We start from the raw sequence: 24,694 nt of genomic DNA, 5'->3' as shown, positions 1-24,694 counted from the left end.
ATATCTCACCTGTTGGCCCAAAATGTTCAGATGATTTTTCTAAAATCCCTGTAGGATCAGAGATAAGCGAATAAAAATTCAGCAGCTTATACATATTTTGCCAGCATTCTGCAGAGGGCTCACTCTGTTCTGACACTGTAATTGAATCTGAGTCATCCATATGAATGGCCATGTGATCAACTACATCCTTTGATCCCTTCCTGGATACTTTAGAAGTTCTTCTTTCTGATCTCCCAAGAGAATTCTTGTTTCGAGATTCTTTTTTATTGTTCTCATTATTGGTTCTTTTGTTCTTTGCGTTGTTTACTCTGTTGCCTCCATTGAGACTTCCTCGGGAACTGCGGCTAAAGTCAGAAGACCGAAAGTCTCTATGTTTGCGGGTTTTAAAGGTAGGTGTTGGAGAAGCTGATCCAGCAGTATATCTGCTAAGTTTGATGTCTGTCTGTGTGGCTTTAATATCATCTATCATTGTGCTGAACTGATGAATAAGCCGAACCAGTGCCATATCTACATGCTGACTTATGGACTGGCAGGAAATTGTAAAATTACAGTGAAAAGTATTATAGTAACGTTTGTTCAGGTCATGAAAAGAAAGGGCATTGGTTGAGTTTTGGGGTGTACACATCGACTTTTCCATTACAACAGCGCTAATGCTAAAAGTTTCCAACATCAATGCTGGTTTGAATTCAAGTGGGGGAAGATTGACAGCTCCTTGTCTAACAGGAAAAAAAAAAGATAAAAGTTCCAGATTTTTTTAAAATACACGATATATCCAGCATTAAATAGATTTTAAATAAAAACTTCAATAAATTAGCAATGTAAAAAATTCAGTTTCTTCAGGAAATTGCCTTTCCCCTACTGATTACTGATTTTTAACATACAGTATTCCAGTACTATATAATATATTGGCTAATGAATAGAAGTGGAAAAGTCATTTTGGTTCAATATTTTATTCTATGGAATGTTGAGTTTGGTATGTAATTTGTTGTTTTTACCATCCATTCTCATCCAAGAAGTTTTGCAAACAAACAAGTTATTCAGTCTTACTCAGTAAATGACAATTACATTACAAGGTGGTAATCTAAACCCTGTCACAGCATCTCCATCTTCCATCTCCTCAGCCCCAGCTCTTCTCTTCAGACTTCCCTGTTGTAGACCTTAAATCTACATAAGCATCTGGGTCTCTGAAACTGCATTTAAATTTCTAAAAATGACATATGTAGATATCAAAATATCTTGGATGTAGCTTTAGTGAAAGTAAAATAAAACTTAAAGACTCTTCTCCCATTCTGTGAGGATGTATTTTAGGAAGTCAAATAAAACTTGAAATAGTAAACAAAAAAAATGCAATTTCTGTACTCTCATACACATACATATACTTTAAAAATAAATATGTAGTAATATACCTTCGCGCTCTCTTGCTTTTCCTCTCTTTTGTTGTATCTGAATCAACAATATCTGCTCTCAGACAGTCCAAAGTACCTGAGAATGAAAGGTACTCTCCAAAATACATTCTATAACACAGTGGCACTTCATCTTGCGACTGAATTCCTGTATGGCTCAGAAGAGGTTTGAAAACAACCTATAAAAATGTAAGATCTCTGAATTAGCTCTCTTGCGTAGATCCTGGCTTCAGAAATTAGTTTTATTGTTTAAATGTTATGGTATTTGTGATAGGCCAACTATATAAATTGTACAATAAGAAAGATTTCCTTTTAAATGTCATTTAATTTTTACTGTACAAATAAAAGTACAAATCCAAAAGATTTAAAGCGTTAAGAAATGTAGTGAACCAACTTATCCCTAAAAGCCCAGTGAAACACCTATGCAGCATGTTTACCTCAACCACTTGATGCTTTACATTTATAGCTGTGTGAGTTGGTTCTATCCAATTGCTGCCCCAGATTTTTGACTGGTCAATGAAATAAATCTTTAGAGGAAGGCCCTCCACAGAAGAGAGTTCCTGAACCAGTTTATCATAAATCCTCTATTTTTTTTGTAAGACTGAAAGGGGAAAACCTTGTTAGTCCTCACTCATGGAAGCATTAGGAGACTCTCAGAAAGCTTTTCTGGGACTTCTGTCCTCAAAAGATTATACTGTACGATATAATACAAGGTGGAACAATATAACTACCTTACAATTTACTTTGTTTTGTCAAATATTATTTTCTCCCAACAAACCCACCTGGGCATCTGCAAGCTGAACAGCAGGAAACCCCTGGTTTCCCTCTTCGACACCTGCAATGTCATCCTGACTGGTGCTATGCTGAGAATGTGTTCCATCCAAAGTGTTCTGGTCACTAGACAGAACAGTATTGAAGTCTGAAGCAGAAGGTATTGTAGGAAGATTGGGTGCAACACCTACAAAATAAATCCATGTCTGAACACTCCATAATACCATAGCAAGTCACAACACTGAGTTTACACTGTCTACACAAAGAATAAAATTCAAACAAATAGTTATGTAGAAACAAGTTGTATACTGATTAGAACTTATAGCTTTGTTGATCCCAGGATCTTAGAGAAACAAGGTGGCTGAAGAAATATCTTTTATTGGACTAACTTTTGTTGATGAAAAGAGACAAGCTTTCTTCTTCTACAGACCTGAAAAGATCTTTGTGGGGCTTGAAAACTTGTCTCTCTCTCTCTCTCTCTCTCTCTCTCTGTGTCTCTCTCTCTCTCTCTCGTTGTTCCAAGACAAAGATCGTATTTCATCCACTTCATCGCATTACAAGTCAAAGTTTTTCCTAGGCTACTAACATATGAGAAAAGCTCTTCAAAGAGTGTTTTATTGAGTTATCATGACATTTAGTGTATTTTAAGTTGCTATAACTAACTTCAATAAGTGGATCCTCACTGTATTTGTGGAAAATAATGTATCATATTCTTACTAAGTATCAGAACACTGCAAGTCAGTTTGGCATTGTGCAGTAATAAAAATACTGCACCCTCTTCCCCTCCCCCAATCAAAATATAGGAATTGCTGGGTTAAAATGTAAATCTTCCATGAATTAGTGAGTCTGCAGGATGTGTTTAGAGAATGTTCCTGTGACAACACTATTTATTATTACAGAAAACTCAACAAAAAGAATGGTTACTTACTGATGCTATAACTAACTATTGGTTTTTGAGGTATATTCTCCACATGAGTTCTATTCATTGTGTGCACACACTGCATGACATAATCAGATTATTTTTAGGCAGTACTGCCTATTGTGGCCACACCTATGCTGAAGCTGTCCTCATATCCTCTCCACGTGAGGACATAAAAAATGGAAAGGGCCAACTATCGTTCAGTTCTTTTGCCAACACAGAATCCTAAAGGAGTAGAACTTTGTAGTAGCAAGTAAGGAGGCCAGGTTGTAGAATCTTTGTCGGCAACAAACCTTGAAGAACCCTAGTTATTGTATGGTAAATGATATGTAGTATTTAAATGTTTGCCCACTTGGATCCCATTCTAGATAGGCAAAAGCTTGTTAGTTGTTCTCCTAGAGACAGATACTAGCAATCCAACTGAAAAAATAGCTGGCTCTACTTAGACATATGGCTGGTCAAACAAAAGTAAGTGAGAAACTAAAGGAGTTTCACTGAATTTCCCAGCCAAGAAAGGCAGGGAGGTAGGTTTCAAAGGAAAAGAATCCTATCTATAAAGAAGAATCAATGGAAGAAAAACTGCACTTTGCCAACACCACTGCTAACTCTTCTTCTGCCTGCACCTGTAAAAGGGCCCTGATCGCTTCTACTCAACTCAGGTAGTGGTCCTGACTTGCTGGGAAAGCAGTCTGCATGTTCCTTTTTAAGAAAGCCATGCATTTTATTTCAGCAAGACTCACTAGCTAAATTATTCATCTCTATCCAGATATGCTACATGTAACAATAGAACTTTAGATGTCACCATACACCTTTATAGAAGAAAATTTTGATAGAACCATGTCTCTGGGCCACAGAATCATACAGGAATTTCTGGAACCTGAATTTGTAACCAAATTATTATGATTTAATTAAATAAAATCACATCATTAAAATATTACACAACCAATGTAATTGTTTAACAAAGGTTATTTAAAAATCAAGCTCATAACAGTCCTATTTTGTGGTTCTTTGCACAGAACAGTAAGTCACTGAATTAATGGGTTACAGAATCAGTCTCAGTGGACGAACACTTCATATGTATGTTCAGTTAAGCTCACACAGTGTGTTTTCAGGATCAGGGCCTGTATTTGTTCAACCATAAATTAATTTCAAGGTAATAATTACATCCTGAGATTAATAAAGGGAGGTTAAAGGACAGTTAATAAATTAAAAAGAAGGTACTTACAAATTATTAATAGAGAAACTGAAACTTAAAATATTCATTTAAAGATTATGAACGTAAGAAGGATTACAAAAGGGCTATGCAAACAGACCAGTAAACTGCTGCAAATTATCTGCTTAATATGTGTTAACCCATTTTTTAAAATCCTTCAATCCCATCTTTCCTTTCTTTTTCCATCTTTCATTGTCTCTCATATCCTCTTATTATCTCCCCTTGCTTTCAGATTAAATTGTATCTCTCTCAAAACAGATGTAATATGTTTTGTTATATTTAGGTTCAAAACTGAACAGGGACAATGAGGATCTGTTTTCCCTGTATAAACTAGCATACACAGAATAAGGCTTGGGGGGGGGGGGCGGTAAAGTCAAGAGTCTTGCTGATACAAGAGGAAAATAGGAAAAGAAAGATCTGCAACACATAGTGACATTTTCAAAATTCCAATTAATTCTTTGGCAGCAGGACCGAGCCTTAAAAAAGGAATTCAAGGGTTTTCAGGCTTTATTTTTGTTTAAGCTATCTTTTAGCAGTTTGTTTTAGCAGTTTGTTGACCCTGCCTTTGTTTTCAGAGTTATCTTGAGTTTTTATGCATGGTTTTTCCAGTGTATTTGAAGTGATGCTCTGAAGGGATCATTTTTTGATGACATACAGCTTGAAAATGCTGAGTAAAAGACCGTCTGGCGAGAAGGCAGAATATTGAGATTTAATATTATGTTAAAGGCTTTTCTATATTCATCACTGTAATAGCTAAATGCTTCAAATACACTAATCAATGTATGCCTTTTTTTCCCTGTGATAGAAAGCAGCATTATTAGCCCCGTTTTAAAGATAATTATATGGTAATTATGCAGATTTCTGCATTCTGACAGGCCAGTGACAGCTACAAGAATCAGACTGTAGGAATCTGCATACAAGAAAGCTTAGAAATAGACTTATCTTGCCAATAAAATACCCTTCACAAGAGTGTAAAGAATTGCATAACTCAAGGAAAACTTGTAACTATACAATATCTTTGAAGTTCAGTCATAGTTAAAAATACCTGTTGGAAGGCTATTGTGTCCAGATTTGGTGTTGGGAGACTCTTGCACTATACCTCCTCTGTTGCCAACAGCATTTGACATCCAGTTATAGAAACTCACAGATGATGGTTCAGACAATAAAGGATGTTCAGATAACATTTCGGTAGCCACAGTATTTCCTGTATTAATAAAACAGTGACGTTTTAAAGACTACAATGCTAAAATTACTGTGTAAAAGTGGCACACAACATAGTTATATTGCTAATGAGAAAATGGTGAGGTCCCTTTCCTGTTAACTTATCCCAATATACAGGTATTCCTCAAGGGATTTCAGAAAGCTATAAACAAGTCAGACAGCCTTTTTGCAAACTTCTGCTACTGGTAAAACCTATCCCCAATCCTAGTCTTCAGGGCCTGAACTCCAACCCAAGCTGCAACTTCGAAGTTCTAGCCACACAGCTATTTTTAGAGCACTAGCACAAGCTCCTCTAAGCCAAACATGTCAAACTGGGCTAGAAGGTTCACTCCAAAATGCTGTGTAGACTTACTCAGAATGACTAGATGAAGGTTCAGTTGTGGAATCTGGCACTTAATGAACTTTTGTCTGTCTGTCTCACACAAATACTAGTAAGAATACATAAATGAAAACTTTTAATAAAATTTTATTTATTTGGTTGTCATCTTCTCTGTCAACCTTCCATACTTCATAGTACAATTGTCAATAAAAGACAAGCAACACAAAGTTAGGGTTGCCAGGTGTCCGGTATTGATCAGGATAGTCCCGTATTTTTGCCTCCTGACCAGTAAAAAAAAAATTCAGAAAATACCGGACACCTAAAATGTCCTGTATTTTCTGGTTTTTTTCCCCCTGCCAGGAGGTGAAAATACTGGACACCTGGCAATCCTACAACACACTCAGCAACTGGGACCAGCCCCCGTACTCCTTGCTTACCTGGTTCCACAGGTAAGCTCCCTTCTGGTTCGACCAAGAAAACAAGAAGGCTGCCAGCAAAAAACCTAAAGACCTGAGCAAAGGGAAGCAATGCCTTCCCTGGGACTTAGTGCTCAACCTCTTCTCTTCCTATCCCTAATCTGACTCTGCTCACAATTAAAGGGGCCATGCTGTTTTGTTTTTTTTAATTTATTTATTTTGCTTAGTAGGACCTGTTAGGGTCCTTTTTTTTTTTGTTACTCAACAACTTTGGTCCCTTCCCCTTCTTTCCCTCCCCCCCCCCCCCCCAGAATTTTTCCCCTGTTTTTTTTTCTGGGGGAGGGGGGTGTTCGGTATTTTTGTTGAAACCATCTGGCAACCCTAAAGATCATACAAGATCTTACTACCATAAGGCACCTAGTAGTCCAAGGCCTTAATCCTGTTCAGAGCCTCAAACTACGGCCATAAAAACAATAGCAAAAAGAGTCAGGAAATACGAAGTTAACCTTCTCAGTATGGTATTAATCAATCTATGTTAACAGTTATTTTTTCATTTCTGCTTTTCCATTGAAACCACAGATTTATGGCATACGTTTAGATACTAATTTTAAATGTATATGATATGCAATGAGTATATGTTAAATTGTGTACTTTCTGACTCTCACTTAAAAATAAACACATTTGATGATGCATTTGAACCTATTTATTTTGGTTTTTGGCATTAAAAAAAGCTCAAGGAAAGCATTAGCATTTAAAATGGAGATCTTCAATTTATGATATGCATATGTAGGCAGAGTTCTTCAAAATCACTGAGTTACTAAACAATTCCCCTTCATATCAACCATTCTTATAGACACAGCCACCATGTAAAGGCAGCAGAGGCAAAAGAGGAAAGAACAAAGGGTAGTCTACACTATCTATGCTTAGCTGCACTGATGCCACTGTAAAGACTATGCTGACAGGAGAGTGCTGTCCCATTAGCAACCTCAAAGAGAGGCTCTTCCACTAATAGCATGGTGTAGAGACCACTTTAAGACTATGTAATTTATGTTGCTCATAAGGTGACTTTTTTACACCTCTAAGGGATGTAACTTGCATCAACTTAAGTGGCAATATAGAAAAGCTGCAAGTGAGCAAAGAAAAAAACAGAGCAGCTGACTGCCAGGAAGTCACAGAAGGTAAGCAGCAGCCCCAGTGCTAGTCCAAGATTATGGAGAATTCTCTATCACAAGCAATTTTTAAATCAAGATTAAATTTTTCCCTAAAAGATTTGACTCCTGTTTAAACTGAGGCATATCAAGGAAGTTCTATGGCCCATGTTATGCAAGAGAGCAAACTAGATGATCACAGTGGTCCCTTCTGGCTTTATAATCTATTATGGTGAGCCTACACAGCACCCTTACCTCCAAATAAACTACACAATTTGCACTATGCAAATTGCATAGCTTATTTCGAGGTAATTTCTAAATAACTTATTTCAAAATTTGGCACTGTCTACAGAGTGCCAAATTTTGAAAGAAAACACTATTACAACAAGCCCTTTAAAACAAGGTTTATAGGAAAAAATGGAATAGCGCACCCATTATTTCAAAATGCATTTTGAAATAACGGGCGCATATGAAGACACAGAATTGCTATTTCAGGATACTTCTGGTATCCCAAAATAGCCCTGCTGTCTAGACGTAGCCTTAATCTAGTCTATGATTAGACCAGGCACCTTCTCAAGAAGAGTTCCACACAGTTTCTCAGTTCTGTTGTCTGAATAGTATGTTCATACACATGCATGCACATGTGCACACACACACACACACACACACACACAGTATACCATCTTTGAAAAGAGAGCATACATTCAAAATTTCAATTCAAAATTTTATTCTTTTCATAAAGTTATAACAATGTAAAGATAGGGGGAAGATTAAAATATAGCAAATGCCACTAGGCACTGCGTTAATAATCTTACTGCTTCTCTAAAAAGTCAGAAGAGAAAATACCCTAATACAGTAGTGATCAGCTTTGTGAAAGCATTGCTTCTTTTTTGTAAATAGTTCTTAAGAAAGTAAGCTGAATAAACCCCAGACATAGCATATACAATACCTGTTCTTGTTAAAGAACTACTTTTAACTGCTGTAGTACTCCTTTGAGGAGTTCCTTCAAGAAGATTGTGCAAACTAGGAAAACTTCCAGTGAGGTAGCTAAGTAGACTCTCCTTTCTTGGACTTTCCTTGACTGGCACTCCAGAACGGCCAACGTGCACTGGGGAATCCGTGGCAGTGTCTCCACTAGTGTAGCTTAGGGAATGGTAAGGATGTATACCCTTTCACAAAGAAAACACAAACACCAAATGAGAAATAATCTATGCATACATAATAAAAAGGAATTAATTACTTAAGAGCTATGAATACTTTATTACGCCTGAACACATGACCAGAATCCAGAAACTCCTTAATCATAATATGACTCTAATTCTAACTTTCTTGGCAGTTTTGGACAAGTTACATCCTCAATGCTTCTTTATACAATTTGCATTTGCTGTACCTCACAATATGTTCTGTAGAATTATTAGTTATACCCCATTCTGAAGATGAAAAAAATCCTATTTTTTTGTGTAAGAAGATGAACATGTATTCAGGTGAATACATGACCTATTCATCTGTGACCAGAGATTTTCAGTAACAGTACCCATTCAGTCTATGTATGTGCTCCAGATATTCTCATTACCAAGGAGATACAGAGCTGCATACATGAACCACCCTCAGTTCCTTCTTTACTTCAAAGTTCCAAAAAATGAAACGCTGAAGCAGAAAGGAAGGAGGGCAAATAGTGATGTTGTAATAATGAGGCCTACAAATTTACCTTAATTGGGAATAAAAATTAACTGAAAACTCATTAAGGTGTCACAATAACTTGTAACAATTGCTGATAAGAAAAGGTGCAAAAATGAGACAAAGACTAAACTAGTAAAAACAACAAGGCCTACTAATATAATTCCAGGATAGTGTGAATCAGTTTTGGTAAACAAGAAAAGTGGCACAAAGTCATGTGCCACAAACTAGATTTAGCTGATGGACAATGAGAGAATAAGCTCTTCTACCCAGCCCACTACTTATAGGTTTCTTTAAAAAAAAAAAAAAAAAAAAAAAAAAAAAGACTTGGGGGGAGGGGAGAGAAACTGGCTACTACATAGCTGTAGGACTGAACAGTAAAAAGGGGAGGGAGCAAACGCCACCATTTTGGAGCATTGTTTTGGGCATCATTACCGAAAATCTCCAATTAAAGAGTCACAGTGTGCATGTGCACCTGACATGGAGTTAAGAGACACTATTCAAAGAACCACCATGAAGATTACTCTCAATGCTACCATTACTATGCTATCGTGAACACGGGTTATCAAGTTCACACTAACCACTCTGGGTATGTCTACACTTGCACCCTCTTTCGAGAGAGGGATGCAAATGAAGACATTTGAAATTGCAAAAGAAGCCGGGATTTAAATATCCCGTGCTTCATTTGCATATTTGCATTATGGCGCTATTACAAAATAGTGCTATTTCAAAATAACAGACGCTGTTAAGACACGGTTATTTTGAGAGAAAATCCTTCTCTCAAAATAACTGGTAAACCTCATTGTATAAGGAATAAGGGTTATTCAAGAGAAGGGTTTTCTCTCAAAATAACCGCATCTTAACAGCGTCTATTATTTTGAAATAGCACTATTTCGAAATAGCGCCATAACACAAATATGCAAATGAAGCACGGGATATTTAAATCCCTCTCTCGAAAGAGGGTACAAGTGTAGACATATCCTCTGAGAGCTTCCCTTTATCACTGCCAGAGCTTCTGGGAGTGTGGATTAAATTTGTTGTTCGGGAGCTTGAATTCCCCACTTCTTTTAAAACTTCATTTTGTGTATTAATATACACACTAGTTCATAACCTATCAGTTTGTGGGAAGTAAGATGAAATCAATGTGGGAGAAAGTGTATCAACAATGAGAAGTACATCTATAAATGTGTATCACATTAGCATAAGGGTAGTTTGTTGCAGTAATCATGTGGAGAACTCTTACTATTATCAGTGTTGGAAAACAATATTAGTACTGAAGTTACAATTAGAGTTTTATCATAACAAATAAAATCTTTTTACTATTATCCTCAAAACAAGTGTCACTTTTAGCTAATACCATCCTAGAGTTAGCAGAAAAAAAGTGTGGTGCATGAATAATGCAACTTTTTTCTACAGTATGAGGAACATGTCTCCATTGTCATAGCATGCAATTAATCCATGTGAAAATTATTGTTGGACACAAAATCAAACTTGAAATAGATATAGGAGTAAACAAAATAATTCTCTCTCCCCATATTTTCAAAGTTTTAAACTTACCTTTATTTTAAGAGCAGAATCACTGTGAGTATGGGTCTTGGATAATTTCCTCATTATCTCAGCCCCAGTTACAGGCCCAGAAGAAACTCCAGCAGGTGGCGGGCGGTTAGATGTTCCTTCTAGGAGCATTGTGTGTTCACTGACTGTAGCTTAACCATGTAACAAATTATACAAATTAACTACAAGTGAAACAAATCCAAGAGTGTCTATTGTTATGTATACTTACTCCCAAAACTGTCATATATACATCCATGCTTTTGCATTTTGGCAAACAGATGGCAAAAGACTGATCTATCAAAGAACAAAGCCCCAAGCACATGACAGGCTGAAATTTATACAAAAGTACAATGCATCTGTCAAGCATGTTTCAAGACTTTTAAGGCAGCCTTTAAAATTTAATGTCACTAAAAATACTTAAAGACAGACACTAAGTTACAACCATTTATATGCATGAACTAAGTCTACGATGTCAGAGACAGTACAAAATAATGAAAGTTAAATGTACATGAGGCAACTAATTAAGCTGAAGTATTTTATGTTATCAAGTAAGAATAAGCAAGGAAGAAAATCAGATGTAAATTTTTCAAGACAGGTGGGCAACTCCAAATCTAGTTGTGAAGTAAAGTGGGGACTGAACAAATACCACAGAGTTTTAGCATCAGATACCAAAGCATTTGACTTCATCTGCACTGGCACTATTGTCAGTCACAGGAGTGAAAAAACCCCACACCCCTGTGACATAAGTTTCACCAACAAAAGTGCTCCTGTACACAGTGCTAAGTCATTGGGAGATGCTCTCTCAACACCACCACTGTAAGGTCTTTAGTGCAGACACAGACTTAAAAGACAGTTATTTATGCTACTTTACCATAAAAGACTGCTTTTAAAATATTTTCCCCCAAGTCGTTTGTATAGAGCATAACTGCAACATGAATATACCTGCATCAAACTCAAACTCTGCTCCATCAGCACTTGTGTCACTCTGAAGGCCACCTCCACTGTCTAATCCAACTCCATCCTCATGCTCATGGTGTGCAGTTGTCTGGGGTTTCAATGGCTGAGCCGGTCTGTGTAGGCTAACTCCTTTGAATGCTGGTGTCACCACAATGAATTTCATCCACTGTCTAGCAAGAGCAACTAGACCTTTCTTTAAAGTCACTAACGCAGGAAGGCCATCACTCTAAAAATACAGACACACACCATGCTATTTTAGAGTAAACTGAAAAAATATCAATGTTACAAAGCACTTTCTGATCATGCAGAACATACTCTCAACAAAGTTTCTGATCTGTTTACATTTCTGCAGCTTTCATATCTAAAAATGGGAATGCACGTTTTTAAATAAAGGCAAAACAAGACATAGAAAGGCCAATAAATTAAGGTATTTTTTAAAAATCTACTTCTTAAATTTATTATTACTCCCATAATTTAGAAATCAAGTACCTAAATAATAGACTATAAACTAATAATGTATAGTATAGAAATGATATTTTAAAAAATACAAGCACTATATATTAACTAATGAGCACGTCAATGTTTTTTCGGAGTTATCTAAATTAAGACACCTAAGATTACATTTTAAATTCAAAACCGTGAAACTATTAATTATATATACACCATTATTTACTTCTTTAAAGGAAAACTCACCATGGTAGCATCCTCAATAATGGAATAATTTGCCTGATGAAGGTAGTGATGCAATATATTACACAGCAAACAGGAAGGATTTTCTTGTAGGAAACGAGCCACTTTAGTCAGCCTGTTGTATTTGCTTCTCAAAGGGAAGTGCATGCTTTTATTCTGAAATAAATATTTATACATGTATATATTTTCCCTATAGTGAATATATACAAAATGTATGCATGTTATAAACCTCTGTGTGACCTAAACAGAATCCTAATGTAAGAGAGCATGGAGCTCATCTGTAGCTGGTACCTGTTTGCAATGTTGTTATAGATAGCCATGTTTATCCCAGGAATATTAGAGAGATAAGGTGGGTGAGATAATATCTTTTATTGGATCAACTTTTTGGTGGAAAAGACAAACTTTTGAGCTACAAAGACCTGTTAAAGAGCTCTGTGTCTAAGCGTTTTGCTTGAAGGTTTGTCTCCTTTACCAACAAAAGACACTCCCTTACCCACTGCATCTCTCTGATACCGGGTAGTGAGTTTCAGCCGGTCTAACTGGTTGAGGGCAGGGATGTTTAGTTTAATCAACTAGTTGATGGATTTTCCATCAACTAATTGATTAATTGATAAGTGAAGGAGCTGCAGCACCCACTGTGGCTCTGCCTTTTAAATGTACTAAGAGTCTGTCGGCTCTTAATACATTTAAAAGGCTTGTGCGCAGGGCAGGGACCCTGCCTGAGCCAGGAATCAGCTGTCCAGACTTGCGCTGGGTCCAGCCTACTGTGCTTTAGCCTTTTAAATGTATTAAGAGCCAGTAGGGGGGGACCCAGTATGAGCCAGGAATCAGCCAGTAGGCTCTTAATACATTTAAAAAGCATAGGCACAGCATCTGGGACTTGGCGTGAGCACCCAGTCCCCGTTACCCTCCTGCCCACAGTGTGTGCTGAGGGGAACCAGTTTTGAAGCTAGCTCCCCCAGCACCTGCTCCTGCTCCCCACCTTGCTGCCTCTGATAGAGGCATCAAGAGAGATGGGTAAGCGACTAGCTGAGGGACAAGTCCCATTTTGTCTGTAAATGAAATTTCTGTGGGTTGGCAATCCTGGTCAGTGGATATGATATACTTTGACTTTAGCAAAGCTTTTGATACGGTCTCCCACAGTATTTTGCCAGCATGTTAAGGAAGTATGGATTGGATAAATGGACTATAAGTTGGATAGAAAGCTGGCTAGATTGTCACGCGCAACAGGTAGTGATCAACGGCTCGATATCTGGTTGGCGGTCGCTATCAAGTGGAGTACCCCAAGAGTCGGTTCTAGGGTTGGTTTTGTTCAACATCTTTATTAATGACCTAGATAAGGGGACAGATTGCACCCTCAGCAAGTTTGCAGGAGAGGTAGATACATTGGAGGGTGGGGATAGGGTCCAGAGTGACCTAGACAAACAGGAGGATTGGGCCAAAAGAAATTTGATGAGGGTCAACAAGGACAAGCACAGAGTCCTGCACTTGGGATGGAAGAATCCCAAGCACTGTTACAGGCTGGGGACCAACTGGCTAAGCAGCAGATTGGCAGAAAAGGACCGGAGGATTACAGACGATGAGAAGCTGGATACGAGTCAACAGTGTGTCCTTGTAGCCAAAAAGGCTAATGGCATACTAGGAGCACTTCCAGCAAATCTAGAGAAGTGATTATTCCCCTTTATTCAGCACTGATGAGGCCACATCTGGAGTATTGCATCCAATTCTGGGGGCACCATTACAGAAAGGGGTGTGGACACATTGGAGAGCATCCAGAGGAGGGCAACGAAAATTAGGGGAGCTGGAAATTAGGAAATTTAGGGACCTGGAACACATGACTTACAAGGAAAGGCTGATGGATTTGGGCTTGTTTATTCTGCAGAAGAGAAGACAGCTAAATTATTTTGAATTTGGCAGGAAAATGACATTTCTGAATAATCATGAAGTAAATTCCAATAGATTTTTAGTGAATTAAACATTAAAGTAAATTGCTCTAATATGTCTTGTGATAGTCATCTTGATGTAGAACTAAAGTCAAATCTCAACTTTTTAATATTTTTCAGTTGTATAAGCAAGCCAATATTTTCAGTATACTCTGCCATAGAATTGTGTGTACTAATACTTAAACTTAACAGAAGTTATCCGGTAAAAAAATTAAGACTTTGACAAGTCACATAGGAAGTGCCAAGAGTAAGTGAGTGAAATTTTAAATGTTTCTTTCCATGCTCCACCAATTAGTTCACTCCTCTCTATCCAACACCACACCCTCAATTCAAAAAATCTTTGGCTACGTCCAACTAATACAGCTCAAAACAGTGCCAGGGCACAACATAAATGATGTCCAAGAATTCACATTTTTTCCATTAAGTTTTAGTTTGTAGCCCACAAAAATTCCCTGGAATTATTCACACCATTATTCTCAAAGCCATTGTTGCAGACAGCAAATCAGTGAGTATGGGGCCTAATTCTCTTCATTTCCCATAATTTTACAATAGTTGTAAAATTAATGCTGACTTCAACTACAAGTACCCATACTATTTAACAGTATGAGAGAAGACTCAGGCCCATCTTGTTGAAAATTACCTAAGGATTTCTCCTCAAAACAACAGCTAGAAACCATCCCAATGCAAGTTTAGGTTCTGTTTCTAAATCACAATGTCCAGTTCAACAAGCGTCGGATTTCAGTTACCTATAGATCACTAAAAAAGCCGCACAAAAAAGGAAGATATGCTGTCTGTGCTTATTTTTAGACTGCTGCCCTTATTTTTCAGTGAGTCACCTACCTCTAATGCCTCTGTCATTATGCAACCCATCACAGCACAAATCCTTAGAGTTCCTTCAGTTTCTAATTTGTTCAATGAGGACTTCAGTTGATCAATGGGAACAAGCCATGCACTAACTGCAGGAGTTGCAGTGCTCAGTAGGTTCAACTGCCTATTTGAAGTGAAATTAAATTTTATAAGACAGAAGTTCAGCAATAATCAGTTACATTTGCTTTATATTTGCTAAATATGCATTATGCATTAGCTTAAGTTGGATGTTATCTAACCAGTAGACTTACAAAGTGAAACAAAACAACCTTTACTGGCTTGAAAATGTTAAGACAGAAACAATATTGTTCCTATTTAAAACTTGTGGTAACATAAAAATGTGACACACTAAGTGCCAGAAACACATTCACTAATTCCCTTCTCTCACTCCTGCTATAGGATCTGTAACTTTTCTTCCTCCTTCCTGGCATTAGGTAGCTAGATTTTCAAAGTGATAGGTTACACAAATGAGTACATTGTGCAAGAGTGTACAAGTAATTTTAACAGATAGGAAGTTAAATGATACACTTTCCTCCTCCCTCTCAAACAATAGTATCACATCTCCCAAACAATTGCACAGTCTCAGAATAAAAAAAAATATGTACACATTACATTAAAAGTTCAATGGGATAAAATTAGTATTTACTCTTAGACTGGTCAAAAACCTTTGCTTTATTTTATACTTAGGATTATGTGCAACTTCACATAATTTCCAGCTTTTTCAGTAACTATCATTGTAAATATAACATGCTCATGAATATTTTCAGAAGTGATTTAGGAGTTTAAGTCCCATCAACTTTCAATGACAGCAAGGGCTTATCTCTACAAAGGCAAAAAAGCCCACAGTAGCTAGTGCACACCATCCACTCAACACACTATCTCCCCACATGGACACACTTACTTTACACTTCTAGTGTCTTTGTATGTTTTAACTTAATAGACTTTGTGCATGTATTAAGTTACAGTGCACAGAGGCATTCCTAGTGTGTACTAAGAGCATTCTCATGACAGTGTTAATAAAGAACAGTTCATAAACTTTAACTTCACCTCCTAGTTAGCAGCATATGAGCTTCCTCAAGTAGTCAAGCCTTTAGGTTCTTAACTGCCTAAGTCCCTTTAGAAAATGAAAGTTTAAGCACTTCTGAAAATATTACTCTTTCCTACACTTTCACTATTTAGTCATTTTTAATTCCTTTTTTTAAAAAGATACATTTCCATAGAACAGTGTTTCCCAATTTTTTTTGACCACGGAACTCTTTCAAACTCAGAAAAATTTCAAGGAACCCCCTAGCCAAGGATTAAGTTTGTCGAGCAAAAGAAACACACACACACACACACACACACACACTGCCAGTACACCACAATTGGTAGTAATAAGATGCTAAATACGGTCATGCGATCACCATTCATTTAAATTCAACATGTTGAATATAACACCATTCATTTATATTCAACAAAAATCATATTAAATATGTACAAAAAATAAAACTATCAAATAATATTAATTATATTAATAGTTTTCAGTGCGAAGAGTGGTTTTTCTTCTTTTCTTGGCAAATTCTTTTTATATTTGGTTTAATACTAGAAAGTTGGATTCGCATATCTGGCGCAGCATTCAGTCGATTTCTGTATTTCGTTTTCATTGCTGCATAGTTCGAGAACCCAGTTTCGCACAAGTACAGGCAGTCCCCGGGTTACGTACAAGATAGGGACTGTAGGTTTGTTCTTAAGTTGAATCTGTATGTAAGTCGGAACTGGCGTCCAGATTCAGCCGCTGCTGAAACTGACCGCCAGTTCTGACTTACATACAGAATCAACTTAAGAACCCCAAGCGTCCCCAAGTCAGCTGCTGCTGAAACTGATCAGCAGCTGATTCCAGGAAGCCTGGGGCAGAGCAACTCTGCCTCAGGCTTCCTGTAGTCAGCGCTGGTCAGTTTCAGCAGAAGCTGACTTGGGGACGCCTGGGGCAGAGCAGCTGGGGTGCTGCTGGGTTGCTCCAGTAGCGCCGCTCCTCGGCACTACTGGAGCAACCCAGCAGCACCCCATCTGCTCTGCCCCAGGTGTCCTGATTCAGCCGCTGCTGAAACTGACCAGCAGCGGCTGAATCAGGACCAGAGCAGCTGGGGTGCTGCTGGGTTGCACCAGTAGCGCCCAGAGCGGCGCTGCGGGACCAACCGGCAGCACCCCAGCTGCTCTGCCACAGGCGTCCGGAGAAAAGCCTAGTCTGCTGGGGGGGGGAGGCGTACTAGCTGCGCCCCGCCCCCCCCACCACCCCAGCAGACCAGGAAGACTCGGGCGGCGGACCGAGATGCACCGCGGTCCCGCCGCCTGGGTCCTCCACGGCTTTGCTCCCCGTCTCCCTGGTCTGCTGGAGACCAGCAGACCAGGGAGTCGGGGAGCGCCTCTGAGGACGCCGGCAGCGGAGCAGCCCAGGCGCGCCTGGGGTGCCCCGCTGCCCGAGCCCCCCCCTCGGCTTTGCAAAGCCTCGGGGAAGCCGGCAGCGGAGCAGTCCAGGCGCGCCTGGGGTGCCTCGCTGCCCGAGCCGCACCCCCGCCCCCCCCCCCCCCCCGGGCTTTGCAAAGCCTCGGGGAAACCGGCGGCGGGGCAGTCCAGGCGCGCCTGGGGTGCCTCGCTGCCCGAGCCCCCCCCCCCCCCGCGGCTTTGCAAAGCGCGGGGAAGCCTCAGTATTTTCCTTGCTGGTTTCAGTAAAAATATTGGAGTATGAAGTACTCACTTTTCTCTTTAAAGTTCCTTCTTTTAACCAACGATCCATGGGGAATTTTGATATTAGATTGAATTCTTAAACAAAGTCACACACAGGAGCCACGTGTCCTCACAGTGTGTATGGGGATTTGTTCCGATCCTCACAGTGAGTAGGAGTTCCAGTGTTCCACTCACTGATAGTACTCCCCCCCCCGCCCCACACACACACACTCATGCTGCCTTTACCAAGGGACCTAGCAGCAGCAACAGCTGCTTGTCCCGCTTCTGCCCGATCAACCCAAGATCCCTCTCCCGCGTCCCCCGCTGCTGCTCTGCTTTTACCAAGGGACCTAGCAGCAGCAACAGCTGCTTGTCCCGCTTCTGCCCGATCAACCCAAGATCCCTCTCCCGCATCCCCCGCTGCCACTCTGCTTCTTCCGGTGGTAAAAGCAGAGCGGCAGCGGGGGACGCGGGAGAGGGATCTTGGGTTGATCGGGCAGAAGCGGAACAAGCAGCTGTTGCTGCTGCTAGGTCCGGTGGTAAAAGCAGAGCAGCAGCGGGGGACGCGGGAGATGTCTGAAAGGGGAGCGGGGAAGGAGCCAGCGTCTTTGCGCGCCAGGCTCCTCTGTCTCTTTATGGGCGGGAGGAGGGGAGCGTTCGGGTTCTCGCGGAACCCTTACGTTCGCTTCGCGGAACCCCAGGGTTCCGCAGAGCAACTTTTGGGAAACACTGCCATAGAATATGACAACACACAGGCATTCACATACTACAGTGATACTAAATTTAATTTAAATCCCCAAATTTTGTCATTATCCAATAATAGAAGCAGCAATGACTAGAGACACTGCACAGAGAATATATCAGATTTAATAATATACAGAGTTGCTCCTTTTAAATTCTTTTAAGTCTAAAGAAGTTATACCTTGAAAATATATGGGCAGGAGAGCGCACATTAGTGGGAGCTGCAAAACTAAACCAGATTTCTTTAATGGTCAGCTTCATACTGCAGGAATCAGGTGGGGGAGGCATTAGAGGAAGATCTTTTTTCAAATCATCTGATTCAACTCCTTCATCCTACACAAAAAAGAGGTACCAACATAATATGAAAATGGTTTTCTGAGTGCAACAACTGCTTAACAGAAAAGCACATTACATACTGTCTTCCAAAAAATAAAATTTAATGTGACACTGATCTAGATAAAGTAATACAAAAACCTCTGCCACACAACATTTCCCAAGAACACATTTGGATGTTTCCTTCAAAAAACTGCAATTTTAACTAGGTAAATAGGTATTTTAAGTTCAGTAAATACAAAAGTTATAATTTTTCACTATATTTAGCAATTGTTAAAAATAAAAAAAGTCAACCTTCAGTCAAGTATCAATCTAAATAATTTAAGAGGTCATTCTCCTACCTGTTCATCTGAAACTGAATTTCCATTTATGTCTGAAGAGGGACTTCTATCACAAGGAAGATTATCGTCAGACACATCAGTATTATAGCCACTACCAGTTGGAGAATCTGAAGAATTGTTGGAGGCAAGCAATCCACCTCTCTCCCTGGTATTAGATTTACCCACGACTCCAAACGTGCTATATAAAACAGCTCCAGATTGTCTTCCTCCTGTAAATACACAGAGAAATTTGTTCATAAAATTCTTTGTTCAATTTATTCTATTTTCACCAACTTTCCACTCACATGACCCATGTAAAAATGTGTAATTCCTCTTACTTTCACAAACACTTTACTGTATAATTTGGTTAAGCCTTGTGCACATATATTTAGATACAAGTAAATATAATACCTATTTCTGAATGAGTATCTAGCTCCTCAAAGCAATTTTACATGCCCTCTCTCTTTATTGAAATACTAAACATACAATCTACTCAAAACAATAATTCAGATGCAGAATACTTCAAACTGTTTGTTTTGCAAGAGTGAGCAAACAAAAGCTCCAAACCTGCAAGTAGACCCCTACTGTGGGTCTGATTGCTGGATCGTGGCCCAATTTCTATCTTTACAAACTCAGTTTTATAGACAAAAGTTTCTTGAATATCATTGAGGCTGAAATAAATCTAATATTTTAACCCTTAAAAATTTATTCTGCACCTAGTACATGTCATCTATGTGAATTATATAGGGAACTATACATGCTTATCCAGAGAATCTATTGTGTAAAGAATGTGTGTTCACATAAAATATAAAAAGTTTAATACCGCCTACATTCAGTAACTTTTCAAATTAAATTAAAAATGAACATTATAAACTTGGAACACAGAACAGATCATTTCATTAATTACATTAATAGTAAGTAATATGAATCATGTAGTATTGCAGTACTGTAGTTTTACCTTTTATTGTTAAATTTTCAATTCCACATTCAAACATTATCCAGCCCCACCTTTCTTGGCTGGGACCTAGTCGAGTTACATCTGGAACAGCTTGCTGATCAGTTTCATCTACAAAAGTAAAATCATCCAACTCTTCCAAAGTAAAAAGGACTTTTGACTTTTCAAACGGAATCGCTGTTATTGCACAAGTCCCAATGTCTGTAAAAAGAAGTATTTTTTTTGTTATATAGATGATGACAAAGAATTTATGGTTTGACAGCACAATTTTCCTAAATTAAAGAGGATTTGTTTGGGCTTTTTTATTTTGGGGGCTCCTCCTCCATGTACCAATAATTAAAAAAAACTGACTATGAACAAAAGAGAAAGATTGAAAAATGTGATCTTAATATTTGGCACCTACCTATTCCTTAAGCATTGCTCATAAAATTCTTTTAAGAACTTCTCCACCCCTTTCTCCACCTCATTTGTATCCTAAACACAAACAGTCTGAAAGAGGCTGGAGAAGAAAGCATTCTAACACAACTTAAATTAAAGTTGAAATAAATTTCCAATCTGAAAGATGCTGAGGTACAGTTAGCAAAAATATAATGCTATATAAAGAAATGTTTGTGGTTGTTTTTGACAAATTGACCTATGACTCGTTTCAGCTTCTGAGATAGTTCAGCACTACGGAAAAATTTTGCTGAAGATATTTATTTGGAATATGCTGAATGTTTCCAAGTGATGAATGAAATAGTGATACTGATGAAGTTCCCTGAGGATATGTCTACACTTGCACCCTAGTTCAAACTAGGTTTGCAAATGTAGGCATTTGAAATAGTCGATGAAGTGGGGATTTAAATATCCTGTGCTTCATTAGCAAGATCTCGCCGGCACATTACTCCAATCAACAGCTGTTTCAAAAGTGAAAGTGTGTGCCGGGCTGCGCTAGTTCTAACCAAAGGGCGCACCACTTTCACTTTCAAAACAGCTGTTGATCGGAGTAACGCACCGGCGAGATCATGCTAATGAAGTACGGGATATTTAAATCCCCGCTTCACTGACTATTCCGAATGCCTACATTTGCATCCCTCGTTTGAACTAGGGTGCAAATGTAGACATACCCTGAGATAAAAAGAAAACTTCATGGCATATAAAAAAGTGTGTTATTTTTAAAGGCGCTTGCTCAAGAACACTCTGTTTCAAGGGTATTTTTAATTATATCTTCAGCACAAATTCATGGATTATTTAGTGGCTAGTATATACACGCATTTGCCCGTCTTGCAAAGTGCAATGCACATAATCAGTTCCACTGATTAGTAAGGAAAGAAAAACCCAAAACAGACTATTTTACATTTGTTATATTACTTTCTTTAAAGTCTGAGGTACAAAATGGGAGTCAGACTCCTCAAATTATATAAAAAATTAGAAGAGTAATCCTAAATATCATGTGACAGAACTGAAATATGGTTGGCGAAACTCTGTCACCAAAGGGACTCTTGCAACTAATCAAAAAACAAGGAGAAAAGCATTTGTCAAACTTTGCTTCCTCTCGCCTCTGAAAATCACAATAGGAAAAAAAAAGGCTCACTAATGGGTATTGCATTTTAAACCAAAGATTGGATCAGCTGCCACTATTTGGAAAAAAGCTCTAATTTTCGAGACAGCTCAAACTGGCTAATTCAGTTAAAAGTTAGGAGTAGAAAAACTGAAATGTGACTCAAACTCAGCTATACATTCCAAGTTGATGCCTCCAAGAAAAACAAGATTGCTTTCACGTTTATGAATAAGCCAACCTGCTGTATCAAGGCCTCTAAGCTGTCCGTGAACACGATGAATGTTCAGTTTAGCAGCAATTTCTTTTCCTTTTTCAGCTCCAGCATTCGATCTCAGTGAGCCAGAAGACTGTGGTTGCATTTTACTGGAATGGATGTATCGATCAAATGTTACTGAATTCCTCCCTGTATCTGCATTGTTTGAAGTCTCTTCAACCACACCCCTTTTAAGTTAAAAAGGTAAAAATAAATACAAAACCATCTCAATGACAATTAGTATATTTGTTTAGTTTAGTTTTACACCAGCTTAAAATGGAGTAAAAATTATACTTAAGACTTCTTTGTTCACAAAACTAATGAACATTCATTAGGAAAACAAAGATTTAATTTTTCTCTCAATAACACAAGTACAATTCCAACCTCCCACCGTCCCCAACATCACAAAGAGTTAAGCCTGTGTAACTGAAGCAAGGATTAAGGCTTTAAATATTCCAAAGTTGTCTTCCCCACCTCATTTAAAAACTTATTAATATTTAAAAATCCATTGACCAATAAAAGTTCAGAGCAACATTTTCGGATTCTCCTGATCTGCAAGATTAAGAGTTATGAAATATTAATTATTAAAAGTATTATTCTTACCTATTCATGCGAACTTGTGTAGCAATTCTATCAAAACACAAAGCTACTAAGGAAACATGAGTCACAGTTTTGCCAGAAGCAGTGGCTGTGGTTTCTTCGACTGATGCTTGCAATAAACACAAGTTTACCTAAACATAAAATTCCCCCCCCAAAGAATAAAGAAGTTTAAAAAAAATGTCCCTTTAAAAAAAAGATATCTATATCTAAATTTATCAATATCACAGGATTCTTATCAGTATCATCTACATCATTTCTATTAAAAATGAAATGAGAGAGTGTGAAATAATTGAATTATATCTAAACTTTTTACAGAGTTTAACAAAAGTTTATTCAGATACCATTGCCCTGTTTAAACTAATTTTATACTTAATTTGCATATCTATTTCACTTTCAGCGAAGTGTCAAAAGTGTATAATCCTCAATAAAATATGACAATCATTTATCACAGCTAGAGTTAAGCTAAAGAAGAAATAAGAAGGATACATACGAAGGTAGCTTGTGATCTACTAAGAGACTACATAGATGAATAGAAAATTATTACCTTGGGAATGGTAACATTGGCTTGAAGACCTTTAATTGTCACATTATCTTGCTTAAGTGAAAGATTAGTCTGTGCCTGTCCTTGGTTTGTTGTTCCTGTTGGCAGGGTCTCTGTCTTCACACTTCTAATATCCTGTTTGGAAAATAGCTTTAAAAAATGTAGTACCAGTTAGTAATTTCCATTAATTGAAACCTATCAAAATATTTTTAAATGTAAAGTGAATAGGTTGGCTTAGAAGCATTGCAATGCAATAGGCTTAGGTTTGATTCCATCCTACAGTGGAAATCCTACAGTCATGATTTCTGGATTGTCCGAGTCTTAGCGTGTTAAGAAGGGCTGTGCCACTTAGCACAAAAATTTCAACTGATTACAAGATCCAAGCTGAACTCAAAGAGTTCCTTTTCCCAAAAGATTAGTTGCTTTGATAGGAAGTACATTAAAAATAAAAAGAATCATTAGCAGGGACAGAAAAAAATCCCTAATTGTGGAGGAGGAGAATTGTACAATTAATTTCAAAATACTGACAGTTTTGTAAGTGATCACATGGCCTGCCTTTCTTCCATTCCTCTCATAAAAAGATAGATATGCTTTTATGGCTTCTTTTTAGCAGAAGTCTAGCCCACAATCTCAAAACACAACTTTCTGAAATTATTTTAAAAAAATGAACTATGATAAATTATGTATTACATAAAAAAATCTGTTGGAAGAATACCAGACAGAGTTATGTCAAATTTACAACAGTCAAGAATCCAGCCCAATATGTACTATACAAAATTATACTAATTAATAATACCACACTGTTTATCTAATATAGTAGTATAGATTTTTCTGCTATCCTATAGTATAAATAACAGTTCTGTAACTGTTGATTCTTGACACGTCTCCATGGATGCCATTTTAGATGCACATGTGTCTCGTGCTCAAGACCAGATTCTTCAGAACAACAGTGTCCAGCAGGCATGATGGTACTCATAGCTGAGATATCTGTCACGGGTATTCCCCATGCTGATGTGGAGGACACTGCCATCAATATCAGTAGCCCTGGTGCTATCAGCACTGGAGTTACAGTGTACTATATGATCTTGACAGCACTGATGAGCACCAGACTTACCAGTAGTGGGGAGTGGCACTCTTGATGTCTTTGGTCCTGAAGTTCAGAGAACTTAGGAGGGCCCTTATCAATCAAAATCCTATAACTACAGTTCTTGTAGGAGCCTTAGGAGCCCTTTTTGGGTCTTGACTCTGTCTCTTCCTTCCAAGAGTCGGAATACCTCACTGACCTGGAAAATGACTCAGATAAGAAGAGTGATGCCTCTGCTCCCTGTGTGTCTTCATAAGCTTTTGTCTCTTGAGGGTCAGAATGTGGCCCAAAGACTAAATGAGAGCACTTGGGGATGATGAATTCTTAGCCCATTCAGATCCACATTGGCCTGGATCTAAGGCCAATTGCATGGATTTTTCCATGAGGTACTCCCTCAAGAGTACAGTGACCAGGTACCAAGTGTGAAAAATTAAGGCTGGTAAGTGGGTAATAGTTTGCATATGTAAGATAATGTCCTTCATATCAGGACAACTGGCCACTCTACTCAGGAGAATCTCATGAGATT

General features: G+C 38.3%; 1 protein-coding gene across 14 annotated transcripts in view; it reads right to left on the bottom strand.

The window, feature by feature from the left end:
• BLTP1 (bridge-like lipid transfer protein family member 1) overlaps nucleotides 1-24,694 on the bottom strand; it is a 224,149-nt gene that overhangs the window by 87,531 nt on the left and 111,924 nt on the right. For 13 of the 14 annotated variants that reach the window (XM_075929828.1, XM_075929829.1, XM_075929836.1 and 10 more), the window contains exons 32-46: nucleotides 23,088-23,234; nucleotides 22,547-22,674; nucleotides 21,929-22,131; nucleotides 20,154-20,351; nucleotides 19,217-19,425; nucleotides 18,724-18,875; nucleotides 15,072-15,222; nucleotides 12,292-12,444; nucleotides 11,584-11,824; nucleotides 10,645-10,793; nucleotides 8,360-8,579; nucleotides 5,352-5,510; nucleotides 2,186-2,361; nucleotides 1,407-1,582; nucleotides 10-716 (exon numbers count right to left, since the gene is read on the bottom strand). In XM_075929828.1, the coding sequence (XP_075785943.1) occupies nucleotides 10-716; nucleotides 1,407-1,582; nucleotides 2,186-2,361; nucleotides 5,352-5,510; nucleotides 8,360-8,579; nucleotides 10,645-10,793; nucleotides 11,584-11,824; nucleotides 12,292-12,444; nucleotides 15,072-15,222; nucleotides 18,724-18,875; nucleotides 19,217-19,425; nucleotides 20,154-20,351; nucleotides 21,929-22,131; nucleotides 22,547-22,674; nucleotides 23,088-23,234 (3,169 nt within the window). The remainder of the gene's footprint in view (nucleotides 1-9; nucleotides 717-1,406; nucleotides 1,583-2,185; nucleotides 2,362-5,351; nucleotides 5,511-8,359; nucleotides 8,580-10,644; nucleotides 10,794-11,583; nucleotides 11,825-12,291; nucleotides 12,445-15,071; nucleotides 15,223-18,723; nucleotides 18,876-19,216; nucleotides 19,426-20,153; nucleotides 20,352-21,928; nucleotides 22,132-22,546; nucleotides 22,675-23,087; nucleotides 23,235-24,694) is intronic. The other variant, XM_075929830.1, reaches the window with a different exon arrangement.

The sequence above is a fragment of the Pelodiscus sinensis genome, chromosome 5 (genome assembly GCF_049634645.1).
Source record: "Pelodiscus sinensis isolate JC-2024 chromosome 5, ASM4963464v1, whole genome shotgun sequence".
Taxonomy (NCBI): domain Eukaryota; kingdom Metazoa; phylum Chordata; order Testudines; family Trionychidae; genus Pelodiscus; species Pelodiscus sinensis.
The sequence above is the reverse complement of the archived record's forward strand: the minus strand, read 5'-3'. Positions and strand labels throughout refer to the sequence as shown.